General features: G+C 41.5%; 1 protein-coding gene and 1 long non-coding RNA gene across 3 annotated transcripts in view; one reads left to right on the top strand and one right to left on the bottom strand.

Annotated features, from left to right (window-relative positions):
* DOK5 (docking protein 5) overlaps nucleotides 1-19393 on the top strand; it is a 150175-nt gene extending 130782 nt beyond the window's left edge. For both annotated transcript variants that reach the window (XM_082428179.1, XM_082428178.1), the window contains 2 exons: nucleotides 9767-9887; nucleotides 18569-19393. In XM_082428179.1, coding sequence (XP_082284305.1) covers nucleotides 9767-9887; nucleotides 18569-18633 — 186 coding nt within the window. In that variant the 3' untranslated portion in view covers nucleotides 18634-19393. The remainder of the gene's footprint in view (nucleotides 1-9766; nucleotides 9888-18568) is intronic.
* LOC309644464 overlaps nucleotides 1-20870 on the bottom strand; it is a 621011-nt gene that overhangs the window by 352366 nt on the left and 247775 nt on the right. The gene's annotated exons all lie outside the window — the stretch shown is intronic.

Here is a 20870-nt window from a genome sequence, read left to right as displayed (position 1 = left end):
AAGATTCTGTTCAAAACACGTTTACTATTCATGAGATAGTTGGAGTAATTGTCTCTGGTTAGAAATTTGAAATTAAGGTTAAGCTTCTTTGAGAGCTATTTTCTACTTTCCTTTTAAATTCCCCTCGTTTTCATTTTCTAGTAAGTGTCATCTGGAGAGGATCAGGGGGCTTAGGGCTGGGGCTGGGGAGGGCCTATAAAACGACAGTGTGTGAAGTGGGAAGATCTTTCCCTCCACAAGCCTGTTCTTGGAGGAGCGGGGACACTTACATTGCTCAGTGCCTTATGCATAGTTTCAGAGTTCTTTAAACTAGTGCATGCAGTGGTATGCAATTGAGGAAAAGAGCTATGATTTCTTTGAAGATTTCAAAAGAAGGCTTTTGGATTAAAATATTTGATTCACACATGATATAGAATTGTACAAAATGTTACACAGTGTAAAATAAGTCTCTTTCCCATGCTTAATCATCTCAGGTCCCCAGTTTACTTCCTCGGAAGCAAACCCATGACCAGCTTCTTTTGCATCCTTCCGGAACATCATATCCCTTGATAGATATAAAGGTATCTATGTATTAATAAGTACATTCATTTTCTGAGTATCTACTTTGTGTCAGACCCTGTTCTAGGAAGCAGGAGTACAGCAGAGAACGAGAAACAGTCCTTGTGTTCAAAGAGTGTACTCATTGTTATGGAGAGTGAGACAATCATCAATAGATAATAAACATAAAACTGTATCAAGAGTTGGTGAATGCTGTGAAGGAGACTGCATTGTAAAGTAGAGAGAATGAAGGAGGTTTGTTGCTCTGATAAGGTGATACTCTGGCGGGGGGGGGCGGGGAAGGGAGGAGTGGAAATTTCTAAGGGCCAGTTTTTTTTTGTTTTTTTTTTACATATATGTGTATCTCTTCTTTTTCAAATTCTTTTCCCATTTAGGTTATTACAGAGTATTGAGGAGAGTTCCCTGTGCTATACAGTAGGTCCTAGTTGGTTATCTATTTTAAACATAGTAGCATATAACATGTCAATCCCAAACTCCCAATCTATCCCTCCCCCCATTCTTCCCACCACCCCCAACCAGGTAACCATAAGTTCATTCTCTAAGTCTGTGAGTCTGTTTCTGTTTTGTAAATAAGTTCGTTTGTATCATTTTTCTTCTAGATTCCACATATAAGCGATATCATATGATAGTTGTCTCTCTCTGTGTGACTTTCTTCACTCAGTATGACAATCTCCAGGTCCATCCATGTTGCTGCAAATGGCATTTTTCATTCTTTTTAATGGCTGAGTAGTATTCCATTGTACATATGTGCCACATCTGTTCCAGGCAGAGGGAACAGTAAGTGCAAAGGCCCCGAGGCAGCTCTGTGCTTTGCATGTTCAAGTACAAAGCTATGACTTTGAAGCAGATGAAATGAGAAGAGGGGTAGGAGGTGTTGTCTAGAAATAAGTAGGAGCCACGTCCTATATGACCTTTCATTCGTGGTCAAGAGTTTGGATTTTGCATGGGGTCAGTTGAGAAGTCATTGGAGGGTTCTGAGAAAAGCTGAGATAAGCTGGCTTTACTCTTGAAGGGGGCACTCTGGCAGCTGTTTGGGAAAGACTGGGGGTGGGTGAGGCGAGAGTACAAGTAAGAAGCAGAGTTAGGGACTATTTCTGTCATCTGGACATCCAGGTGAGTGCTAATGATGTGGGTCAGGATGGTGGGGAGGGAGGTGGTGAAAAGTGGATTCTGGATACATTTTGAATAACAGGATTTGCTGATGGTTGAACTTTCTTGTAGGATAGAGAGGAAACAAGGTAGTCTCCAAGGTTTCTCTTCTTCTTTAAACAGAGCAATGGGTTGAATGGAAGAACCATTTACCTAGAAGAGGAAGAGCTTTCGGGGAGTGGAGTGTGAGAAACGATGGTTCCAGTTTGTACATGTTAGATGAGAGCTGCCTACTGGACATCTAGGTGGAAGTGGGGAGCGGGCTGTGAAATACAGGAGCCTGAGGTTTAGGGGAGAGATTGGAGGTACAGACATGCATTTGAGAATCATCAGAGTGTGGATAGATGGTATTTAAACCTGTCCCAGTGATGATGAGCTCTCCCCACCAACATGCATAGGTAAGGAATGGTGGCTCTTTGGTTTTAGGATTGTTTCATATCACTTCATAAAGATCTACCCTTTTCTTTTTAATGGCTAACAGGTTAGTCTGTTGCATGGATGTACAATAATGTGAAGGTAAGACTGCTTTGTTTAAGAATAAAATGAAATTACCAACTCATCTACCATTCTGATGTTAGTCACATTTAAAAGTAATTTTTGAGTCAGTCTAAAATCCAATTTGACATGTAAATTAAAATTAAATTTTAAAATTCCTTTAAAAATTGGTTATTGGAATAGTTGTCGATAAAGTGGGTCTCAGGATAAAAATTGTGGTTAGCGGGGAAAAAATGTTATAAAGGAGACTGGGTCACAGTTTAATTCTGTTATCTTAGCTGGTGAATTAAAAATGGTTAGGGAAATGAACAAATAAAGTATAGTACAACAAAAGGATGGGCTATGATGCAGACTTTAAAATGACAGCATAGAAGATGGCAGTATTTAGGAACATTAGGATACATTTATAATTTATTAAATAAAAAAGAGGACGGTATCGGTATAACAGTATATACATTATCCTGCAGTTTGTGTTAAATATACATCATGTATTCACATTTTTTAAAAAGGCCAAAAGAAAACATTAACATGTTAAAAGTTCTCTTTGTTTCTTTGTTTTTGTTTTTTGTTCTCTGTTTTTGTTTTTTTCTAAGTGATTTTTTTCTAAGACATTTTCTAAATGATTATTTCAAATCTATCTGTATTCTTTTCTGTATTTCCTGATGTAATAAAAATATATCAATATATTAAGAAAGAATACAATTTATTACAACTTTTAAAAATGGGTAATACATATCATAAAAATGTGGACTCTCCCATCCCCTCCTCTTAGGTGTCAGCAAAATACTACCAAATCCAAAGATAAAGCTGCCTTGGAGAATATAAATTTCTCGGGGAAGGGGAGGGGGGACCGTAGAGCCTCTTGGATTTTCTCCTGTTCCTACACTTGTTCCATGTTTACAGTAAGAGCTTCATTCATGCTTGTTCATTAACTTCATTGTATCCCAACTGGATCAGGTGATTAAATATATTCTCTAAGCATATTTATTTATTTGATTTGATGTGTGGCTTTTTTGTCGTTGCCTGAAAACTTTTAAAAACTTCTCCCCTCAAGCCAGAAACACAGTCCAGTATCAAATATTTAGGTTTGAAAAGAAAATGTGAATGTTCCTATTAGGACCTTGTTCGGAACTCTTGGTAAAGATAGTATTTTGATTGACATAGGGCTAATTAGAAATATTGCTAACATTGATAGAACCCTGCGATGAGTCATGTGTGTTCTTGGAATTAGCTGCAAAGGAGGAACTTTTTTTCCTTTCTTTTTTTTTTTACTGACGTGATATTAATGACTAAAGGAGGTTAAATAACTAGCCTACAGCCATACAGTTATTAGTGGCAGATTCCAGACTTTAACCCTGGTTTCCTGACTCCGGAGTTTGGGGTCTTACTACAGTGGAAAACTTTTTCCCAGAGTTATCGGTCCAAAGGTGATAAATAGCATAGGACAGTGGTTCTCAAAGTGTGGTCCCTGGACCAGTACAATCTGAATCATCTGGAAACTTGGGAGAAATGCAAATCCCCCATCCACAGTGGGGATGCGGGCCAGGAATCTGCATTTTAATGAGCCCTCCAGATGATTCTTGCTTGCTAAAGTTGGAGAGCCTGGAGAGCTGCTTACCCAGGGTCCAGAAAGCATAGGTAGAGTCTATTGCCAAATGTAATTTTCACAGGAGAATATGTAGGCAGAACATGAAGGCATAGTTCAGGAAGCCGAGTGGAGAATGTCGGTGAGTTGAAGGGTGGTGTCACTGGTACAGCTGAGTTTGGGTGGAATGAGAGAAAGACATTGAAGTGCGGGTTTCTTTTAGAACCTAGTTTTACTTTTTCTCTCTCGGACTGAATTGTTCCTTCTGATTCAACTTTGTGCACGTGTTGTGCTTAAAATACCGAGAGAAAATAAGTTGGTTTATATATACTTCCGTGAACTGAGGGCTACTACCAGCATCAGATGAGTTTTGGAAGTCTCATGTTGAGCAGACATTCGGCGTCAATGTAACTGTGACTCACAGCACAATCTTGTTGTCAAAACCGTGTCCTTGTTCGGTGACTTCAGGGCCCAGGTTGAGTTTGCATATGCAGAGCGGCTATTGGCAGACACCCCACTTGAGTTACTTTAAGGGGCAGCCCAGTGGAAGTTTAAGAGTCTGATGGGGAGGGAATTAGGTCGTGAAGTCGTCATCGGTTTGCCATTGTGATGATTTGTGCTGGTTTCCGAATGGATCCAGAACACAACGTCATATACGCAGCATATGAGCATACTCACGATGGACTGACTGTAGCATCCTGTCGTGCTGTTCAGTTTTGCAAAACACAATGCTCTGTTGTAAAAACAGATGGATTCCAGAGAAGGACGGTGTGGTGCAGTGTTGTGGCAGAGACTCGCCACTGCCCTGCACGCCTGGTCTCAGACTCATAAAGGAAGTGCACAAGCAACGGGTAAGTGTCAGCCAAACCAAATGAAGGATGAAGAAACCAAAACTGTGCTTGGCAGTGGAGAGGACGGTTGTTTTTCTTGCTGACATGCCACGTATAGCGGTCATTAGAATGTTTTCTCTCCCAAGAGGGTTGATAGGATTTGCCCATTATTATGAGAAAAGGGCCTTGACAATGAGCAGTTCCCTCACTGTGAGTATTGGGAGGTTGTTAAAAGGATCTGTCTGTGTTGTTGACGATGATAATGATGGGGAGCCGTGCTTTATCCAGTTGTCACGCAAATTTAAATGGTACTTGCCCTGCCACTGCTTGACAGGAAGCAGCCACCCACTACGTCATTACATCATGCTTTTTAAGAAAATAGTCCATGTAGCACATACTACGATGTGATTTTATTTTACATTTTTTGAGGACAGCTTTATTGAGATATAATTCACATACCATACAATACACCCTTTTAAACCGTACAGTTCAGTGGTGTTAATATATTCACGGAATTGTGAAACCATCACTGCAGTCCACTCCAGAATATTTTCATCACCCCAGAAAGAAACCCATCTCCTTTAGGCGTCATCCGCCCAGCCTTAGGCAACCACCGATCCGCTTTCTCTGCACTTGCCGGTTCTGGACATCGCATATAAATAGAATCGTACACGATGTGGTCTTTTGTGACTGGCTTCTTTCACTCAGCATCAAGTTTTCAGCTTCATCTGTGTTGTAGCGTGTGTCAGGACTTCATTCCTTCTTATGGCAGTCTTTTTCTTTTTTATTTGTTTAGTTTTATTGTCTGTCTCCTTAGGAAGGGATGTTCCATGAGAGAGGAGATTTTGAGGCTTAAACGCGGGGAGGGATGTGTCCCGTGTCACACAGCTCATGTGGAGCACAGCCTGAACGGGAGCACGGGTCTCCACTCCACGGTCGGCTCCGTGCCACCCTCGGCACCACAATGCTTTGTGTGTCCTTGAAACCCAATCAATTACATCCGTTGATGGATTATCTCAGGCCACCGGGCAGCGTCAGAACTCGCTCAGGCTGGTTTAGGAAGAGACCTAACGTGCATCCCTGTTCTTTAGGGGGAAAGTTTGAGTATTGAAGTACAAGAAGGCATTTGTTTGACATTCACAAAGCCTTGTCTTTCTTCCCTGGCGGGATCTTGAGTAACACTGTTAGCAGAATGAATAAACGTGTAGAGCTGAACTCCCCCGCCATCGGACTGTCGTGACCGATTGTGCATACGCACATAAGCAGGTCTTTCCCCGAGGCCCTGCTTCTGCTTATCACTTGAATGGCAGAGTAGAATGATGCAGTCTTATTTTTTATTTTTTTAACATCTTTATTGGAGTATAATTGCTTTACAATGGTGTGTTAGTTTCTGTTTTATAACAAAGTGAATCAGCTATACATATACATATGTTCCCATATCCCCTCCCTCTTGCGTCTCCCTCCCACCCTCCCTATCCCACCCTTCTAGCTGATCACAAAGCACCGAGCTGATCTCCCTGTGCTATGCGGTTGCTTCCCACTAGCTATCTATTTTACATTTGGTACTGTATATATGTCCATGCCACTCTCTCACTTCGTCCCAGCTTCCCCTTCCCCCTCCCCGTGTCCTCAAGTCCATTCTCTGCGTCTGGGTCTCTAGAATGATGCCGTCTTATTACCACGTTCCCCACAGCCCCCGAGAACCATGTTAGTTTAACCTGGACCTGGAGCTTCAGCAGGAATCCAGCTCTGGGCCAACAGTGCTTCTGATTGGCTGTGTTGATTAGGATTTACTCCCTGGGCAAGAGCTGGGCTCACTGGCTCATTCATCCATCCTCTATTTGTTCAGCCTTTGGGGGCCCCACATAGGTGTCGGGGACACAGAGATAAAAGATATAATCCCCACTTTCTTGGAGTGCATGGGCTACAGGAGGAGGTGGGCTAGTTTAGCTGCTGTCACAAAACAGTGAAATGATCAGAGTAGGAGCAGGGCTGTGGGATGTCTGGTAGGAGCACCTGGTGTCATTAAGGGGGCAGAGTTGTCAGGAGTTGATTCCTGAGCTACCTCCTGAAGGGAAGGTAGGTGTTAGCCAGGTGAGGGGTGGAGGGAGCTCTCAGGCTTAGGGATCAAGGCAGTGGTGGGAAGGGGGCAGGGGGGAGGCACCACAGGTGGGTGGAAATGGCAGGCCCCCGCCATAGTGCAGCCTGAGATGGGAAGGGTAGCAAGCTCAGAGGGGAAGGGTCACTTAAAGCAATAAAGAAGGATGAGGGCAAGCACAGGGAGATCAGCTCGGTGCTTTGTGACCACCTAGAGGGGTAGGATAGGGAGGGTGGGAGGGAGACGCAAGAGGGAGGAGATATGGGGATATCTGTATACATATAGCTGATTCACTTTGTTATAAAGCAGAAACTAGCACACCATTGTAGAGCAATTATACTCCAATGAAGATGTTAAAGAAAAACAAAAACAAATACATCCATATAATGGAATACTATGTAGACATTAAAAATGCTGTTGTAGAAAATGCCAACATGCTAACAGTACATTGTTCAGGTGAAGAAAATAAGTTATAAAAAAGATATGATATATTTGAAATAAAAAACAAAAAAGAAGCATGAGAGCGGACACCTTCCAGCTAGACTCTTCACCACATGACTTCCTAAGTCTTCTCAATCTTTGAGAATTCAGACATTTTTGCATTGTTAAATAAGAAGACTTTTCTCAGCATTTTTCTCCAAAGACAGTTAAAATGCCTCTTTCATAAAATTATATATTGTTTCAAAGGTTTGAGGAAGAAACAGAGAACCTGGCTTTGTAATGTTCTCTGTGACACATGACATTAGTGTCATTTTATTTTTGTTCCTAAATAAGCTTTCTAAAAATACAGTCAGATCATGCTGGGCTGCAGAAATATATTCACAGTAATATAGTGAGTAATTTGAATTTGACAGCTATTTCCCAAATATTTGCTTTCTATTAAAAATTTTATTACATTAAATATAATCCCTTTATATTAAGAAAATCTTATAAGCAGTACCTTGAGAATTCAGTGCTTTTCCTCTCTTTATTTTCTTGTATTCCATGTTATTGAGGTTGAATGTCACCAGAAGTCACTGGTAAATAGATTTTTTTGGTTTGTTTGGTTTTGGTTTTTGCTCTTAAACTTTTGAGACTTTCGTTTCTGCAGAAATAGAGAAACAGCCACAGAACTTCTCTACTAGCTTTTGTTTTCAGCTTTTTGCCCTTTTGATTTAACAGGACATGTTTAGGAAAAAATGTCCCCATGAAACCTAGTGCTATGTAATTCTACTTGGAGACTCATTTTGGTAATTGTGCTATTGTGATAAAGAATCCAATCCATCACATGTAAATGCAAGACATATAAATTAAAATTGTCTTTAGAAAGATGGTTATACTCTTTTTTAAAAAAAGTCAGTCTCGTCAACTACAATGAGTTTTGTTCTCAGAGTGTGAAGCCTCATATTATTTTGGCTTTATTGAGTGAATATGCAGGTATTATGCCTGGAACTACCATGTTAATGAGATGTGTAGAGTGGGGAGTTTTCTCTTAAAAAAAGAACTTTCAGTGGGCATTGCAGTTTATACTCATCAGAATAATATCCTCCATTTTTTCCTGCACCTAGTTTGTGCTAGGCAAGTGCTAAGCAGGTATCATCTCACTGAACCCAAGTGGATAAATATTTAATGCCAGCTTTCCTCATATGAGCAATTAAAATGGCATTCTACTAGAGTGGTCTGATTCACTGTTTCCTTAATGATACAATATGTAAATGTTTCCTTTTTAGTTGATGTAAATCTGCCTTCCTCTGGTTTGCAGTTGCCAAATATTCCAATGTATCTCTGCAATTAACCAGGTCCTGAGTGATGGAGACTTAAGTTGCCCCCAGTTTTCCATGATTGCAAACTGTATCCTAATGCCCATCCCTGTATAAATCCATGTATCTGTGAGCACATTTTTATAAGACTGGGGTGGGTTATTTGATATTCAAGCAATTCCAGGGAATCAAACATTGTGAATTGTCATTTCTCATGTTATGACACAATAAAAGTATATCATGCTTGTGTCTAGACCAGGGCGTAGAGGAGAGGGTGGCTGGACAGCTGCCTCAAATCATGAGCCCCACCCACTCTTCCTCGTGCATTGTCCCCATTTGCCTTCTAGTCACCTCCTGCCCATCCCACTGAGCTGTCTTCTCTTTGACTCTTCCCCCCGATGAGTTCGGACAGGCCACTGACTACTCCCCAAGGACCTGGGGCGAAAGATACAGACCACTGTATCTTTCAGGATGGATACTCCTAGATGTTTGGTGCCAAAAGCTACGACTTCCTCTTCCTCCCTCAGTGTCTGGAATGCGGATCAGGTGCTTGTAGGGGCAGACAAGGCTCTTTTTCTTATACTAGTGATAGAACCCAACTCAAATCAGCTTAAACTGAACAGAAATAATCGGCTTGTATAATTGAGAAGTCCCAGGCTAGTCTCTTGGTTCAGGTAGGATCCAAGGTCTCAGTGGAGCTTGTCGGGACTCTCCCCTCCTTTTCTTGGCTGTCTCCTTTGGAATAGTGTCCAATGACTGGCATGTTCTCCCTTTATTGTTCCAAGATAGGCTCCAGGCCCATCTCCTGTCCTCTCAGCAACCCCACAAGAAAGCTCATAAACATTTAATTCAATGGGTATTTCTTGTGCATCTACCACGTGCCAGAAATAATCTAGACCCTGGGATTCAGCAATGAAAAAAAACAGGCAGAAAAACCCCTTAATTTACCTCTACCGATTCTCTCTTCCACAAAAGTCCTAATAAATGTCCCCAGGGATTGTGTCTTATTGGCCTGACGCAGGTCACCGGGCCGTCCCTAGAATCAGTGGTGGGGTCTGACCATGACCGGATGGGTTGAGCTGAATTGGAGGGAAGTTCCCCCAAGGAAAATCAATGCGCTGTTGCCAGCTGGCTGAAGAACGGATGCTGCGAAGTCAGTGAAAGCGACCGGCGTCCACCGCCACCACGGGGCCATACGCGCCGACTGGCTGACGGGCCAGCTCGTGCTTCTGCAGCTCCCTGCGTGCAGCTCCCTGGGCCAGGTCTCTCGCGGCCCCGGGGTTGCTGACACACGCTCTCTTCCTTCACACAGCTCCAGATGAGGATGAGTGAGCGGGCCGCCTCGCTGAGCACCATGGTGCCCTTGCCTCGAAGCGCCTACTGGCAGCACATCACGCGGCAGCACAGCACAGGGCAGCTCTACCGCCTGCAAGGTGAGCGCGGGCGGACTGTGTGCGGGGAGGGGAGGGGTGGGGGGAGATGGCTGGGGAGAGGGCTCAGCTCCTCACCTCTGCTGCACGCCAGGCTGGTGAGCCCCCTTCCTCCCAGAGCCTGGCCCCTGTCGAGGTCTCACTCCCCGTCACTTACACTGTATCGCAGTGTCCTGGGGGGAATTGTTTAAAATGCAGATTCTTGGGCCCTCAACCCCAGAGATGCTAGATTTTAAGGTGTAGGGAGCGGCTGGGCAGCGTGCACTTCTAACAACCTACACGGGGTCTGGGCACGAGGTCTGGCCCACGCTTGGGGAAATAGTCTAGCTGACTGATGACTAGCAGCTCGGCATTCCTGGGAACGTGCCGCCGGCGGTGCGGACGTTCAGGCCCCCTCAGGACCTCGGGGGGTGGGGCCCGGCCCCGAATGTGTGATGCTCGTGACTCTCAAGCTTGGGACCCACGCTCTCCTGGGAGGGGAACGGACGGCGGGACAGGGAGGCCTGGGCTCTGCTTCTGCTGTGACTCTAAGCCAATCCTGAGAGGCCCCTTTTCCAGAAAAGTGGTCTCTGGAGCAGGGTACAGAACGGCCCATGGAGGGACCAGGGGAACAATTAGAAAAATGTTAAAACGTTTTCTTATCCTTTCAAATGTATCTTTGTGTGTTTTATGTATAAGGATACCTTGTGTGTATATAACTTATAAATAAATGAATAGGCCTATGTAGGGGGTTCTTGCTGAAGACCTTTTCACTGATGAGGAGCGAGACCCCCAAACATGGAGGAATATCTACGAGATGGCACCTAGTTCGTATGCAGAAAGTTGCTAAATAAATGAATGCAAGAACGAGTGAATGACCACAGGAAACAATGGCCTCGGCCATAGATACCTGCTCTCTGTACCCTAGTCACCCAGCCTTCCCTTCGGCCCTTCCTGCTGGTCATCTCTGCCCCAGAGAGCTTTTCCTGGTCTTTCTCCCTGGAATTCTGTGCCTTTCCCCTGTGTCCGAGGTAACTCTTTGTCATCTCTAGGTCTTACCTCCAGGGCCCTCCCTGACTCCAAGGCAGGCCCCCCAGACTTCATCATAACTGGTGTGGAATCTCCGGTCGTGTGTACCCCTAAGATGCAGACGAGGGCACCCTCTTTTACAGCACCCCACCACAGTTTTCATTTCATATTTAATTGTGTGGCCAGTTGACTCATGACTAACTCTTCCAAGAAGCAGTAATGCCAAGGAGGGCAGGAGACCTGTGTCTTTGTTTTTTCCTCGTTATTTTATCCCCCAGTGCCTTGCATGGAGTCCATGAATATTTGTTGAACGACCGTATAATGCTAAGAGGGCACTGAAGGTCCTTACATTCTAGTCTTTATGACTGTAGGCTCTGTTCACTTGTGGGGAGCATGGCATAGTGTAGACGCTCAAAAATTATGTCCTGAGTGCCTGTAGGAGTGACAAGTGACTGCCTTGATAATTGATAAATAAGCTGACCTTCCAAGACACATCTACACAGAGAGAGAGGGTTGGGTTAGATCAGGTTGTTATAAATGCCATTGGTTTCATGTCAGAACAAATTCAGAAAATTTTGCAGCATTTGACATATCATCACAGTTTTTGTCATTTACATATTGCTTGTACCATTATTCAATTTTCTTCAGTCTCTTCTATTTAAATATATTTATTTTTAAAAGTATAGTTTACTGTCTTTATACTGCTATACCAATTACCTATATTTTTTCTAATACACAATAAGATCAACTGTACCAATACCAATAGTAATTACTGAAGGTTTAAAAGAAGCATGTGTTATGAACATATACTCACAAAAAGCTATGGAGTTGCTTTGTAACTTGACTGTCTACACAAACCCAAATAATCTTTACAAAAAAAGGTATGTCTTTTCAGATTCTGTGTGTCTGGAATGCAAAAGAAAGTTGAGAACCAAAGTGATGTAGGCTTCGTAAAGAGAAAATGGATAAATTGCTTGAATTCCTGAGAGACAGCCTGGTAATTTGAGAATAGTCAACTTGTATCAAAGTTGATGAATCACTGGATTTCCCCAGAATACCATGTTTGGAAAGATGAGAGTGGATGTCATGAATATTTAGTATGTGTTGCAGTTTCAGAATTTATTAGCAAATATCCCAGAGTTTAAAAATCCTTAGGACTATCTGGACAGAGAAAATGTCATATGAAGAAGACGCTCACTTTACAATCCTTACTTTAACTAATCTAACTCTCTTTAACCAAAACGAGTAGGCATTCATCAGAAATGATTTTAAGGCTAAGGGTCTTATCAGACCCTTTAATATTTTTAAAAATCTTCTTAAGTTTAAAGCAGATGTTTTAGATACTGTTAGCATGCGGTTTGTATGCTCCTTGGGTTTATACAACTACCTCTGACAATGTCTACATCTGTTTGCTACGAAGAAAACAACTCTGTTTTCCAGCATACAGACATAGTTTTCTTAAACCACAACGACAAAAAACGCAGACTTACGTGCATGCAAAAAGCCCGTATTATGGTTGGAAAACCGTACATAGCTGCCAGGTCTGGGATGATCATCAAAGACGAGTGACCCACTAATTCCAAAATAACAGTAGTGATACTGTTATCTTTAGAAGTGGAGCAGAGCAACACAAAACCTCACCGCAAAGGAAAAAAATCATGTTCTTTGAGAAGTTTCTGTTGTTTTTGTCAAAAATAGCAAGCCACCAACCAAACGACTCATCAGAATTGGATTTGGGTTTATTTGATAAATCTTTATCTTTAGGTTTGTTATCTATTATTTTTATAATTCAATGCTCAAAAGATTCAGACAGACCTTGGAGATATTCGGGATTCGATTCCAGACCACCTCAAAAAGGCGAATATTGCGATAAGGCAAGTCACACAAATTTTTTGGTTTCCCAGTGGACACAAAAGTTATGTTTACGCTATACTGTAGTCGATTAAGTGTGCAATAGCATTATGTCTAAAAAAGATGTACATACCTTAATTTAAAAATACTTTATTGCTAAAACATGCTAACCATCATCTGAGTCTTCAGGTCGTAGTAGTAACATCAAAATCACTGATCACAGGTCACCATGATACATATAATAATAATGTACAAGTTTGAAATATCGTGAGAATTACCAAAATGTGACACGGAGACACGAAGTGAGCAAATGCAGTTAGGAAAAATGGTGCCAACAGACTTACTCGATGTAGGAGTGCCACAAATCTTCAATTAAAAATATGCAGTATCTGCGAAGCATAATAAAGTGAAGCACAATAAAACAAGGTTCTGCCTGCATTACTGTAAACTTAGGTTCAAGTTTATTGGTATGGATTTCCCAAATGAGCACAGTAGTAATACTTACAAAACAGTCATTTGAAGATAGTGGTAGCTTAGTTTCTAATGAAATAAATACCAGTGATGAGAAAAAAATGCCACAGAATTCCCTCAGAGATGATGGATTATCAGATTTTGTGATTGATTTTATAGGGTTTTGAAGATGACTGTGTTCTAGGTTTTGAAGATGATAATTAAAACTATTATTGTTTGCTCTTTGTTATATAGTATGACCTTCATTAAACACAAATTTCCAATAGAATTCTTATATTATTCCTGTTTTGACTGCATGCTGATACTCACTGAAATGTCCTATTATCTTGGAATATTTCTGTGCATGAGAATGGCATTGTAATTGCTTCATTTTTTTTTTTTGCTTCATTTATATACGTTTTTTGGTACCAGTTATTTCATCAAATTATTTGTTTTCACATTCTTTTGTTACCTGTGTAGGAATTAATATAAATGTATTTTATTTTGATATTTAATTTGTACCAATGTTTACTGAGATATTTCCTCACCAGCGTGTTCTGTGTGGATTTGTCCATATTTATTTTACCTTGCGGATTGCTTTTTAGTCGCCAACATTCATTAAGATACAGTGCTAATACGTGCTGTGTATGCAGTTTGGGGGCTCAATTTACCAGTAAATTTGATAGATTAAAGAAAATATTCACAGACTACCTAAAATTATCTTGCTTATTATCAGGGGTGGTTATTTACACAACAAATAAATGGGATAAGTTCATCTATTCCACCTATACCACCTGCTCTCCTTCTTCCCTTCTGCCCACCCCCAGAAAAAAAATGAAATTGAGAAAAACTAATAACATCATGACCCTGTGTGCCACAGGATGAGATTACAAAGCACGTAATTTCTTCTTGTTTTGCTGGTATCCGTGAGTTGTAATTCCTCTGGCCAATTCACCTACGCTAATGTATTTCAAGCCGACGTTTTCTGACAGATCTGGTGGCTATTCTTGGAAATCAGACCCTTATGAGGGAATTTATCCGACTGGTCTGAGAAAATTTTCTTCTCCAAATTTAGTCCTAGAGAGCCACCTGCTGGTTACTTTTGGAATTACCACCTTATTATTGCCGTTTCTGGTGGAGAGAGGAAGGTGCTGGTTCGGACACACCCACCTGCACTAAGACGTGTTCAATCCACCTTCACTGCTTCTCCCACCCCATTTGCCAGCTTTCAAAACTAAATTCTCTTCTATGTTTAGGTATATATAGAATCAACTTGTGAGGTTTATCATGAAAACTGGGAAGGAATTCATGAAACGGAAGCATCCAACAGTGTGCTGAGCACCGTATTCACAGGATTCTTTTAAGAATTCATTGTATAAAATAACCAGAGTCATCTTTTTCCAATTGTATTCTGTATTGTCCTAACCCTGGTTGATATCACCTTCCTCCAGAAAAGGACTATGCTCCAGTAAGTTTGGGGCAAAATGCTACATGTTAAATTCTCCTTTAGGAGGTTCAGAAAGCAAATCAGTATTTTTCAGACTCCGAGATGTCCTGTAGTAAAAAATCTGTTTAGTCTTGCTTAAATCAGAGCTCTGCAAATATATTTGAACATGCAACCTTGTTTCTCCTTCTTTATATAAACAAACATTAACATACCTCTAGTAAAGTGCCAGATTTGTTCCATACAAGGGAGACAGGACATACTCATTGAGTATCTTTATAAAAGCTACCATTTCTTGAGGATCTGCTGTGTTCCAGGTTTTGCACTAGGAACTTAACATACATGGTCTCATTTAGTCGACAAAGCAGCCACCTGAGAGTATTTTACACCCATGTGCAGCTAAGACACAGAATTTGAAGGGTTAGTGATGTGTCCAGGATCACCTATCTAGTAGGGAGTTGAGGTTTTCATCTCTCCATTCATTCATTGATGCATTCATTTATTTGGCAAATGTTAATTGAGCATCTACTTTATGCCAAGCACTGTGCTAGGTGATGGAGGTACACTGGGGCTACTAGACAGGCTTGTTTCTGCCCTCCTATAGCTTATAGTCAAAAGGAGAGTCACAGTCAGTAATTACACACATATATTTAATTTCAAATTTGGTCCATGTCAGGTTGAAAAGAAAGTGTTTGTAGTAGAGAATGGTGAAGCAGAGCTGTTGTCGGTTTTGGGAGGATGATGACAACGGGACTTCTTTAGAGGGGCTGCAGCATTTACCCCAAGACCTGAAGTCTGAGAAGAGACAGCCATACTGCGAAGCAGGGTAAAGCATTGTCCACAGAGAGATCAACAAGTGCAAAGGCCCTGAGGTAGAAACGAGCTGGCGTGTTCAAAGAGCAGAAAGGCGGTGGCGTGGCTGGTGCATAAGGGCCTTTAGGAGACAGCGGGTGTGTCCAGCTCCATTGCGATGTTCTTCTCAAATGCCCTCACCTCCTTCTTAAAGTTAACATCTTAGGAATTTTGCTCTTAATCTTAAGGAGCTCCGTTGCTCAATATTTTAGAACCTTTCTGTTGGAATTGCCTCGGAAGATAGCATCCCTTGTTTCAAAAAAAAAAAAAAAGAGGGAAAAAAATAGGCATGTATCATTGATCAGATGTGACTTTAGATAATTTTAGGAAGTCAAAGAGTGGCATCAGATGTTTGCGTCACTCTACAGGACATCTTCTGTGTTGCTTATTTGGTTCACCTGGCAACAGCTCGAGTTGGCAAGAGTGGGACTATCTTCTCCATTTCAATGAAGGCAGAAACTGAGACCCTTGGAGGTCGAGTACTTGCTCAAGATCACATAGCCACTGGGTGGAGGGACAGACATTAGAACTTCAGTGTTCTTACTTTTAGTCCAGGGCTCGCTCTTTCTTTTATCATATGTCCTTGCCTTTGGGGGGAAGTTTTGCTCCTCCCGAAGTGTCTCCAAGACAAATACCATGTGATGGAAATAGCTCCTCCAGAGGGTTGGTTCCAGGCCATGAGATTTACATTTTTATTTTAAGGATGATAGATTCTTGGAGCAAGTGGCTACTTTGGAGGAGTTAACATTGGTTTTTCTTTCTTTTTTATAATTTATTTTTTATTGAGGTATAGTTGATTTACAATGTTAATTTCTGCTATACAGCAAAGTGATTTAGTTACACATATACATACATTCCTTCTCACATTGTTTTCCATTATGGTTTATCACAGGGTATTGTATATAGTTCCCTGTGCTATACAGTAGGACCTTGTTGTTTATCTGTCCTATGTATAATAGTTTGCATCTGCTAATCCCAAGTTTCTAATCCATCCCTCCCACCCGCCTCCCCCTTGGCAACCACAAATGTGTTCTCTATAACACTGATTTTTCAGTATTAATTCTAACACAGCCACATACATTGTATATGCAGCTGGTAAGAGAGAAGTAATAGATTAAGATCTGAGCAAATGTGAAAAGATGAGGAATAAACCAGGGTCTCAAGCTCACATGTCTATAGGGGCCAGGAGGACATGCCAGGACTGAGTGGTGGGGTCCCTGGTAAAAAACGGCAGGGAGAGTGCAGGCCTAGAAAACAGGGACATCCGCCTTTTATGGGAAGTTTGCAGTCATTCAGATATTGACAAGCAATTCCAAATGTTCCAAGCCCTGCGCAGGCCAGAGAACAGGGCTGGGCCCAGATGGGGTCCACAGGCCACTACCAGCTTGTGACCTTTGTGTGAACTGCAAAAATGTAAAAAAAACCCCTCTCAATCCATCTCCTGGCATTAAGCTTAAAAACAGCATTCCAACCAAGCCAGGAAGATTCAGTTAACCATCGTGATAGAAGCTGCAGGTGTATGCATTTCGACTTGACCCCAAGTGAATGCTGTCAGTCACTTTTCTCGAAAACTTTTAGAGTCTAAGGAGCTACCGTTGAAGGTTCAGGAAGGGCTTTGCACTTGACTGAAGATATGGATTTTGCATCAATACTGTTTGTACGTTGTCTACTTCCTGCAGGGAATTTTTATCAAACTGTAATAAAGATTTGCCTGGATTTTTACTTGTAGGACTCAAACCCATTGATGCAGTTTCTCTGCGTTATAGCGTGTGTTTATGTGTGCGTGTGTGTGTGTATGTGCGTGTGTGTGTGTTGGAAAGAGAATAGAATTAACGTCCAGAATGGCTGGGAGGCTGGAAGAAATGATTTCTAGTGATTTGGGATATTTTAATATTCAAATTTACTTTAATAATAATCACTGCTATTGTGTACCAATGACTGTATGACTAGATATATATAATTTTCTTATGGTTCAGATTTGAGGCTTGCAAATATCCGAATCCACGATTTCTTATGTCAGAAAGAGACTCAGCTGGGGTGTGATGGAGGCCAGGGCTGCTGGTGATAATGGGGTAGAGCTTAAGGCTTAGGGGGCCAGAGGCCACTGTGAACCTTTTTGCTATAGGTCCAGTGTTTTGAACGCACGTTGGTGGGGTGAACATGCTCCAGGGGTCCCATCTCCCTGTGTGTTGGGCCGGCTTGAGCCACACATTGGGTTCCAGGAATGCTGTACTGTTGTGTAGGTTTTGCTTTGCTCACTTCTGACAGCTGTTCCCCTGGTCTGCGGTGTAAATTCCTTTGCTTGTGGTACCCCTTGGCCAGCAGATGGTGCTCTGTCTGCAAGAACTGGAAAACTGGCCTCCTGGCCAAATCCAGCCTGCTGTCTGTTTTTCTTCACAACGTTTCCTTGGCACATTCACGCCCATTCCTTACATATTAACTGGTTGCCTTTGTGCTACAGGCAGCAGAGTTAAGTAGTTGCTATGACACCATACAGTCTACAAAATCTAAAATATTTCATATCTGGCCCTTTATAGAGAAAGTTCGCCAGCCCTATCCTGTGTCACAAAGGGGGCTCACAGTCGCCTTGTGTGTTGCCTTCCTGACTTCTTCATTTTTCTTGGTTTGGAACTTAAACCTGAAATAATAAAGGCTAAATGGATTTTAAGAAGTCCTCTTTTACTGCAAGATTTCCTAGGTATAAATATAATATTGTCTTACTTCTGGTCCGGTTTCCAAAGAGTGTCCTCACCAAAAGATTCCACAGTCCTTTGATTCTATATCATTTCCCCTAAATATTCTGGGTGTAGGAGTTGAAAAAGACGAAACATTAAGGAGGAGGTTGTCCTTAACTGCTACTGGTCTGATCACAGCTCAGTGCAAAGGCCACATGCAAATGATATGTTAATCATGCCATCTCTTACGACTTTCATTTGCATATCCCTGTGAGTGGCCTCTGGGAAAAAAATCCTGTGTCCTATGTTACTTATTTCCGCTATAGAGAAACTTGTGATTAGCTAATCTGGTTGTGGGCTTTCTTGAAGTATAACTGCCGATTTCTAAATCTTTTTTGGAAAAGATGTCACCAGCCCTCTGAAGCTTCATCGAACAGAGACTTTTCCTGCCTACCCATCTGAGCACTGACGGAACTGCCAAGAATTGCTGTGTGACATGCCTGTGATGTGTCAGGCACAGATCCACCCGGGAGGTCAGAGGATGACCCCGAGGGAAGCGCTGAAGAAAAGAAGCTACACGTCCTGGCTAACTGGTCCTTGGGAAACTCTGCAATACCATGTTTGTCTTTTTCTTTTTTTCCTTTTTTTTTTTTTTCCCCCCTTAAAAAAAACTTAGCATAATTGAAACCTTTTCCTTAAAAGGTTTTTCTTTTTTCTTTCCTTAAAAAAAATTAGCATAATTGAAACCTGCTCTGTAGACATTGACGTTTTCTTCCCTCTTTTACAGTTGGACAGAAAGGAGTCGATGCCACAAAATGATTTTCTATTGTAGATACCATGTCCCTTGCACCTCTCTGAATCTATCCTTTTGCCGATTCTTGTGGTTTTTCCTTCTGAGTGTTTCAATTGTATGACAGTACTGACAATAAAATGGCTCTTAATTATTTGTTATTTGTTTAGACCGTATTCCTCAGTTATTCATATTATGGTTCTGCTTAACTGTTGGCCATCATATTTTATTATATTCCCCATTAGTTAAATCAGTGCTTTAACTCAGTATTACCTATTATGTTAATAAATCACCTTTCCAAGCTCCCTTTATATTCTTTATAGGGTTACAATTTCTCTCTCACACTATCTCCCCTCTCCCTCCTTTTTAAAAAAGCCTTTATTTTGTTTGGTGTACTTTCCCAAAACATTTTAAAATAAAAGATCATTCTTCACCCATATGGTTTTGGGATTCTGGGTATATGGTTTTCTCTGTATCTCCAGTGTTTCTGAAGGTATGTGAATATTTTCCTTATGAGCCATGAGTGCGGTTTGGCATCGCGTTTGATGGAATCCAACCATTTATGCGTTTGTTCACTTGTTCATTCAGCTGGTCTGTGCTGAGCATCTACTAGACAGAGTCAGGAGACGTAGAGATAAAAAGACACAGGCCCTGTCACCAAGGACCTTAAGTGCAGAGGAGTATGACAAGGAAATAAAGACACAATTCCAATACAGAGTGACATCTGCTAAATGGACCCCCAGAGGTGATGTACTTCTAAAGAGATGGTCACTCTATTCCCCAGGTTTTCCCACCAGGGAACTGCCAGATGGGAATTAAGTCTTGTGAGCTTCTGAGGCTAGAATTGCTGTAAAACTGCATGAGAGAGCAGAGATAGTGTCTGTCTCGGTCACGACTCTCTTCCCAGTAGAGTTGCCAGATAAAATATAGGACATCCAATTAAATTTGAATTTCAGATACACAATGAATAATTATTTAAGTATAAGTGTATTGCATGGGACATAATTGTACTTAAAAATGTCCATTGTATATCTTAGATTCAAATTTGACTGGATGGTCTATATTTTTCCTTGCTAAGTTTGGCAATCCTATTTCCCAGGCCCTAGAACTGTACCTAACACATAGCTCATGCTTGAGAAATATGTGTTGAATGAATGGAGGAATAAACTCCTATCCTTGGGATAGAATTCTTTCTACAAGGGGAGGCAAATTAACATTGATGGTATACGTTCTCAGTGTCAGGCCCGGGGCTAGGCCCTTCCAAAATGATTATTTTCACTAGGAAAAAAATAAATTTTGCTAAGTCCTAAAAAAAGGGACATTAAGAAGGTTCATTTTCATTTATGTTCCTTCCAAAAATGCATAATTTCCTAAAATGGAGATTGACCAATAAAACCCCAAAGGCCCTGCTAAAATCCCACCTGGATCTGAGTTGGTTGGGGTTTCCAAGGACACTGCTGGTTAGGATGTGTTTTTCTCAGGGGTGGAGAAATACTGGGGGAGGGAGGATTAAATTCAGCTAAGAATTAATTAGTGGATTAGCGATATAGAAATGATTTAGTGCTAATGGCTTCACTGGGATACACTTGTGTTCTGTGTTCTCTGTAGCTACTCTTCACATCCTTTTAGCTCATCCTACTTCTCCTAGATGTATTTGTATTCATGTTTTAAAAATTTGGTTTGCCACACACGTTTGATAATTTGCTCACTGTTCATTTTCCTGACTCTATCTGGCTCTTATTTATTTATTTTTCTCATCTAAAACTGCCTCATAAGAGGTTCTCCCTGATTCCCAGGGCCTTGGCAGCCAGCACGGGGGATTAAGTTGAAGAAGTAGATAAAGCAAATGGAATTAAAGACATAATTATAATTTTAATGAAGTCAGAATTGCTGAAGCAAGTCTACAGCTAATGAGT

The sequence above is a fragment of the Balaenoptera physalus genome (genome assembly GCF_965194825.1).
Source record: "Balaenoptera physalus genome assembly, chromosome: 16".
In the NCBI taxonomy this organism is placed as follows: domain Eukaryota; kingdom Metazoa; phylum Chordata; class Mammalia; order Artiodactyla; family Balaenopteridae; genus Balaenoptera; species Balaenoptera physalus.
The sequence above is the reverse complement of the archived record's forward strand: the minus strand, read 5'-3'. Positions and strand labels throughout refer to the sequence as shown.